General features: G+C 42.2%; 1 protein-coding gene across 1 annotated transcript; it reads right to left on the reverse strand.

Annotated features, from left to right (window-relative positions):
• Positions 1-16: 16 nt before the first annotated feature.
• LOC103615108 (ankyrin-3) lies at positions 17-7,514 on the reverse strand. The gene has a single exon (XM_017733505.1). It carries the CDS (start codon positions 3,747-3,749, stop codon positions 1,482-1,484), a length of 2,268 nt encoding a protein of 755 aa, XP_017588994.1. The 5' UTR covers positions 3,750-7,514; the 3' UTR covers positions 17-1,481.
• Positions 7,515-7,714: the final 200 nt, after the last annotated feature.

Consider the following 7,714-nt stretch of genomic DNA (forward strand, 5'->3'; position numbering starts at 1 on the left):
CGGGAGCTGAAGGGACATGGCTGGGCGGGGGGGGAAGGGGTGACAGGCAAAGGGGGTCTGAGGAGGAGTGCGGGATGCGGCGATGGAAGGTTGGAGCCCACACTGGTGAGGGGCACCCTCAGAGATATACGCAGGGCTGGGCCCATCACTGCGAGAAGGATGTGGAGGGGCTGGAGCATGTCCAGAGCTGGGGAAAGGCCTGGAGCACAAGTGTGATGAGTGGCTGGGGGTCTCAGCCTGAAGAAAAGGAGGCTCGGGGAGACCTTTCCTCTCCCCACAACCACCTGGCAGGAGGGTGCAGCCAGGTGGGGGTCGGGCTCTGCTCCCGGGGAACAAGGGACAGGACAAGAGGGAACGGCCTCAAGTTGCACCAAGGGAGGTTTAGATAGATATTAGGAAAAATTCCTTCACAGAAGAGGTGATTGAACATTGAAACACCCTGCCCAGGTTGTTGGTGGAGTCACCATCCCTGGAGGTGTTTAAGAAAAGACTGGACGTGGCACTCAGTGCTCTGGTTTACAAGGTGGTGATCCGTCAAAGGTTGGACTTGATGATCTCAGAAGTCTTTTCCATCCTAAATGGTTCTGTGATCCTGGGTACCCACACAGGCTGTGTGCCCCTGTGTCCTTCAAGTATGTGGTCATGTCTGTTCATTCACCAGGGCATTGTGAGGGTCAAGTTAAAGTGTTGTTTTATCAATAAGAAAAAATCGGTTTTATTCTCATACGTTTTTCAATGTGTTTCATTTCACAAGAGGTATTTGAGTGTTTAAGATAATTTGGCTTGTAATCTGAAGGGAAGTGTAACGGTTAATTATCATTAACCCCAGAGAACTTTCTGTTGACTCAGGAAGTGTTTCTGTTTATATTTGTGTTGTCATCTCAATACAAATATTTTGAACCAACAAACTCTATTGCAACCTTTTTATTCTGAACGTTTCATCTTTGTGGTGGAATGGGTTTCAAAGTGAAAATAATAAATGACAAATGCAACGGTTTTTGTTCTCTCTACTTAAAAATGCAAAATCTAGACAATGGTATGATAAAAGAAAGAAAAATAATTGTTAATAATTGTTGTAGTCTCAGGAATACCTTGAGGATACAGACATCTTATTCATAATAGATTTTTTTTTAATTGTAGTTTTACCAAACAATGCTTAACTAAGCTATCCATACAGGCTAATATTCACAGATATATGAAAAGATATTTTCTATCTTTGTCTTGATTTATACTAGAGGAGGTCAAACACAATGTGTTTAAGGCTAGAGCATTTTAAATAGGTCCCAAGTATGACATTCATGAGAGAAGTAGAAGACCGATCAATACTTAAAAGTTTAACAGTGTCTTTAAGATCCATTTTTTTCCAAGATCACCTTTGCTAATTCTGCCAGCTCAAGCATAATTCTCAATCATACTCTACAATAGGACTATTCAAAATACATTAAAGAGAATTTAAATGTTAAGGGGTTTTTTTTGCATCTTCATTTTGTTATTAACATTTTCTTTCTCAACAGGGTTACAATTTGAGCCTGATTTTCTGTCTTATTAAATTCTGCTACTTGCAGTGGAGTCTTTCTGAGGCTGTTCACAGCAAGCAAACTTGCTTTTTCCCCTCGTGGGCAGTTGAGGAGGGCGCTCACAGCACTGAGGTGTCCGGCCCTGCAGGCGCAGTGCAGGGCAGTGTCCCTGCTGCTGTCCAAGGCGTTGATGGCAGCGCCGTGGCTCAGGAGGAGATTTATCACCTCTCCATGTCCATACTCTGCTGCAATATGCAGGGCTGTCTTCCTCCAAATGTTTCTGTCATCAATATTTTTATTTTTTTCTGAGGCCAGCAGAATTTTTACGATGTCTATGTTTCCTTTCATGGTGGCATAGTGCAGTGGGGTGCATCCATCCATGTCCTTAGCTCCAGCTCTCCCTTTGTTAGCCAACAGCACTTCCACAATGCTGAGGTGTCCTCTTGTGGCTGCAGCGTGCAGGGGAGTCTTCTTCTCCTTGTCCTGTGCGTTGGGATCAGCTCTGGCCTTCAGGAGCATCTCTGCCATTGTTTTGTCTCCCTGCTCAGCAGCCAAATGTAAAGGGGACTTTGCCTGCTTGTCCTGAGCGTTAACGTGAGCTTTGTGGTGCAGCAGCTGTCGGGCAACATCGGCGTGACCTCTCTGACTTGCGATGTGCAGGGGAGTAACAAAGTCTTTAGTGACAGCGTTAGTTTTGGCCCCAGCATTGACTAAAAGGCCTACCAATGCTCCCTTATTCTGGAGCGCAGCAATGTGGAGCGGGGCTTCCTCGGCTTGGTTCCTGACGTTTGTGTCCATCCCCTTGTGCAGGAGCAGATCTGCGATGGAAGCGGCCCCAGCCCGAACTGCCAAGTGCAGAGCTGTGTCTGCAGCAGGAGTCCTTATTTCCAAGTTTGCTCCTTTTTCCATGAGAACTTGTGCTGACTCTGCTTTGCCCATTTCACAGGCCAGCAGCAAAGGGGTGTAATGAATTTCATTGCGGGCATTGATATCTGTGCCTCTGTCTACTAAAGCTGCTACAACACCATGCAGATTCCTCTGTACAGCTCTAAAAAGAGCTGTCTTCTTTATATCAGAGGACAGATCTTTAGAATATTCCAGTAGTATTTTGAAGATGGATGGGTGGTCGCTGTTGAAGGCTCTTTCAACCATGTTGGAATCAACAGTGGCTCCAGCTTCTAGAAGTACTTTTGCAGTGTTTTCAGATCCCCGAGAAACAGCATAACTGAGAGCAGTCTGTCCTCTCTCATCCTTTCCTTCAGTGGAGGTACCAGCCTCTAGAAGCATTTTGGCTAGGCTGCTCTCATCTCTAAGAGCTGCCATGTGCAAAAAGTTGTGCTGGTTCCTGCAACTCCTTGCCTCTTCTTTCAGGAGCATTTTCAATATGTGACTGTGGTTATTCTCTGCAGCCCAGTGAAGTGGTGTCTTGCCTTCCCTGTCCAGAGCGTGCATGGAAGCACCACCTTGGAGAAGCACCTTGACTGCACCTCCGTGGCCTTTCTCAGCAGCCCTGTGCAGGGCTGTTCTCCCTTTCCTGTCCTTCGCACCTGTCCTTGCACCTTTGCTGAGCAAATATTCCAGGATGGATAGATGGCCATTGGCAGCTGCAACATGCAAAAGAGTTTCACTGGAAGGGTTTAGCACACTGAGATCATTATCCTTCAGTGTTTTCTCTAACTCAGGCAGGGAGCCTTTAGCAACTGCAGCAAAGATATCGACAGCAACATGATCTTTTCTAGGTTTTGTTGCCCTTGAAAGTGGAGTTACTTTTCCTTTCTTCTTAATTGCCCCTTTATGCTTTTTTCCCACAGGTCTGTCTTTTTTCCCCTGGCGCTGTTCACTGCTATTTTCAACCCAAACCTTATCTTTTTCAAGTAAATACCCAACCAATTGTCTTCTGGCATCTCCAATGCTTTCATTTACTTCACTAACGTATTTTCTTATCTTGCTGTAAAGTTTTGGCTCCACTTGCTTTAAACATGGATAAAAAAAGAGCCTGCAGGCTCGTTCACCTTGAGAAATGAGTATGTCTAAAACCCGAGAGTTCTTTTCTGTTCGTGTCCTGTAGAAACTCAGGACCAGCTTTTTTTCTGGGGTAAAAATACCATTTTCTATCAGCCAGTGCAGGAGCTGGTCTGGGTCATTTATGCCTTGTACGAGCTCTTCTTTTTTAGTCCTTAGGACTTCAATTGCGTATGGATTTGTAAACAGGCTGCTTAAATGCATGTTCATGTTGCTAATCAAAAAGTGAATTGAGGTATTGTTTGAAGGTAAATAGGAAATAGCAAAGCAGGCTCACATATTTTCAGTCTTTTCATAGAACTATGAACGAACAACCGTTGTAGATTGGTGATAAATCTTTAAAGAAATCAAAACTCCCTCACCTTTGAGTTTCCAGTTGTTAGAAGTCCTTTGATCTTCTCTGTTCTTCCTTAGCAACGAGTACAGCTTAATAACAAAACAGAAGTCTGTGATATCTGAAGATATTTCACTTGGAAGGCTTATTCCAGATTTTTAATGCATAATTAGGGGTTAAAAAAATGCTTTTGTGAATCTGATATTTGAATAGAAGATAGTTGTTAGTTGAGTTCCTCTGTTCCTCTGGCCAAGCTGGCTCCTAAATGACCAGTCAATTAAACATGACAAAAGAAAATTCACAGCATAGTTACTGTTGCCATGATCACACACCTCGTATGATCTGAAATGAAAGAGTGCACACTGCCAGCTATGCAGGTGAAAACCCTATAATGCAATGAAATAAAAGCATAAAGACCTAGATAAAAATAAACTGTTTAAGCAGCTGGTTATAAAAAGTGATCCAGCCTTTCTAGTATGAGCTACAGCTCCAGTCAGGGGTATGTCATTCTTGCTCTAACACAGAGTCTGTCTGGAAAAGTTAATTCTTTTACATGAGGTGGATCAAGGCGTGTGATTCAGTGTGCAATATTTAAAGTATAATTAGAGCTTCAAATCTGTGTAGTCTTCCATATGGATGTAGGACCTTGGGATCTAGCTGTAATTAATTTTAACTTATTGGTGTTTAAATTCCCTATGGAAGAGAAGGAAATAAAATAGTAATTATCCACACATTTTGAAACCAATTGAGAGAAAAACTGAGATTATAGAGTTTGAGAAAAGCTGGAGGTAAAATGAGTTAAAAAGTTGAAATCTTGACCTTATTTAAGCAAGTGGGAAATTTTGCCATTAGTTTCTTCATTCAGTGCCCTTTTTGCTGGGTCCTGCTCCCTTTGTATGTATTTTCTTTAATAGTATGTACAAGGTGACTGATAAGATTTTTAATTTTTTGCTGTTGACTTTAACTTTACAAGTAAGATCACAAAATTTATTCTATTAAAAAAAAAAAAGTTTTATTGAAGAAATAGCAGGGAAAGGCAAGACTTTTAATATATATTTTGAAAACCAGCCAGTTACCAAGTCAGTGAATTTGACAGCCAATTTAAGAGCCTTGTAATTCCTCTGAAATGCAGAGAAGGGCACTACACCAAGAATAGCAAAACCTTTGTCATTTAGTTAATGATTGTTAACTCATAGCATGGAAAACCGTGGTTTAATGTAGGGAGTCAGGAGCACTGAATGGTGTTCTCAAATCTGCCAGCGACTCACTCTGTGAGCTGCAAATTATTTAGTCTTCTGATTTGACTTAACTCGATCTCCCTAGATCCTGAAGGTCTTATCTGTGCCTTGAGTAAATCAGTTCTTTCTTACTTAGTTTGGGGAAATGGGATCTTTATATTGTCATTATTATTCTTCCCATGCAAAATAGAGAGAACAATCCTTGATCACCCTCACAGGAAAGTTGTGAGTTCTGGCAGGGGAAAATGTTACATGCGTGCTGAGCAGAGTTGTTATAGGTGACACGGGAATTTTTAGAACTCCTGAAAAATTTAAAAGAAGAAATGGTGATATTCTGTAAGGTTCCATTAGTAAGGCAGTAATTTCCCAGTGTTCTGAATACAGGAATTTCCCTAGTAAACAGGTCCTAGTAGAGATGGAAGGGTGCAGTTCTCCTCCCTGGCCTTGAGGAGGAACATTTGAACAATATTTGCAGGCAGCATCTCTTTCAGAGCCATTTCACTTTATTTTGGAAAGTAATAAGCGGCAAATGATGTGTTATGAGATGCAAATCACAGTTGTCAAAACATAATTATGCGGTTTTTTTGAAAAGTTTCTCATTATAAATATGTGACTTATGAGGAAACTCTGTCTTAAAACAAGAATCACATTGACAAGAAAATTTTGGAAGCTTGTTGTATAGATACGTTTTTAGAAATTATGTTTTAAAAGCCCTTATTTTAAAATTATTATTCTAACTACTTTTAGAATTAAGCCTTTGTTCCAACAATGACTTCACAAAGAGATTCAGAATTGGCTATTTGAAGCGTAATTTTTTGTTTATATCTTTTTCACTTATTAACTCACTGTATTTGACATGTAAGTGTTTCAGAGAAGGGAAAAATATTAAGGCTCAACACCTCTTCTCTTTTAATTAAGTGCATGAGACCACAAATATGTCGGATCCGCAGGAAACAAAAAAAACATTAAAAATAAAAATGGCAGTATTTAATATTACTGGACTTCTAAGAAAACAAGGAAGTTGGAGAGAATAAGAGGCAAATCTTTGGGCTTCTTTGTTATCTTTTATGTTTATTTATTGTCAGAGGGGCATAAGGTACTTCACAGACCACTTTTATTTCTGCTGGCTTCTTTAGCGCCATGTGGACTGGATTATTACGTTATTTTAAAAGGCTATTTATTAAGTTATTTTAAAAATAAAATTGTGGGCTTTACTAAATTTGTAGATTTGAAGGGCAAGTGATGCCCTTGATAGGAAAGATATAAATTTTGGCCTCTGCTGGATGAGTGGCTGTGCAGGGAACTGTTTAAATCCAGCTGTAGCTGGGACACTTGAGTCAGTTATTTCTGACATACAATCTCAGTTTTGCTCCTAACTCATGTCCTTGGGCAAATCCCTTAATCCCTGTTCCCTGTTTACACAAGCATTAAAAAAGGAAATTTTTTTTCTACCTCACAGACACGTCCTAAGTGTTTATTACTGTTGCTGCAGTGCTTTGAAGTTATAGAGTGCTTTGAAGTTTTTGTCCTTTGAAGTATTGTTTTCTGACTTCTCAGCGATGAACATTTATTTCTTAAATTAACGCATGCCCGTGTTCTCTAGCTGATTTTATGTTGCCATGTCATCATCAAATATACATTTAATTTTCTCTATTTTAATTTCTCGAAGATGAAAGCAACCCAAAGTACATCTTGAGTGTGGTGAAAGGAGCCTGTGAGGGGATGTGGCTGCGGGAGTGAGGCACCTGCAGAGGTCACCATTCCTCCACCGAGGCTCTTGCCGAGCTGGTGGTTGGGAACTTATCTCGCTGTGCTATAACCAGCCTGTAAGAGATAGTACAGCCAACATCATTATCTAAACATCGTGAGGGATGCAGAAATATGTCTGGGTGATCGAGGCATTTTTCTTAATAAACATGGCTCATGAATAGAGCTTTGTTTTGGATAACCAGAAACCTGAGTGTGGCCAAGCTGGTTGAGGTGGAGCTATATTTAGGTAGAGCTGGATTGAGAAACAGCAGTACAAGAAGTGTTCATGGTGATGATTACAGTGAGCTTCACTTGCTCTAACACTGGGAGAGCTGAGCAGTCAGGACGTCTGCAAGAGGCAAAATGCAGTGCTTGGCTTTGCCTGAAGATGAACTGCTGTAAATGAGGGAGGTCCAAAGGGGAGCTTTGGTACTGAGTGATGAGTTTGTGTCAGTCATATTTCTGTGGAGAGCAAGCTCGGGGCCTTCCTGGCTGGTATTTAGATGGGAGGTGTTCCCTAGGGAAGTGCCATCCCCAGTGGCACACGCAGAACAGGGGTCAGGGCCTGAGTGGGGCCCGCTGAGGGCAGGGAAAGCTGATCTGGGCAGTCTCGTGTTCTGTGCCTGACTCGCAGCTGGGATCCCATCCCATCCCATCCCATCCCATCCCATCCCATCCCATCCCATCCCATCCCATCCCATCCCATCCTCCTGACGCAGAACAGGGGTCAGGGCCTGAGTGGGGCCCGCTGAGGGCAGGGAAAGCTGATCTGGGCAGTCTCGTGTTCTGTGCCTGACTCGCAGCTGGGATCCCATCCCATCCCATCCCATCCCATCCCATCCCATCCCATCCCA

This window comes from Corvus brachyrhynchos, unplaced genomic scaffold (genome assembly GCF_000691975.1).
Source record: "Corvus brachyrhynchos isolate BGI_N302 unplaced genomic scaffold, ASM69197v1 scaffold34, whole genome shotgun sequence".
Lineage (NCBI taxonomy): Eukaryota > Metazoa > Chordata > Aves > Passeriformes > Corvidae > Corvus > Corvus brachyrhynchos.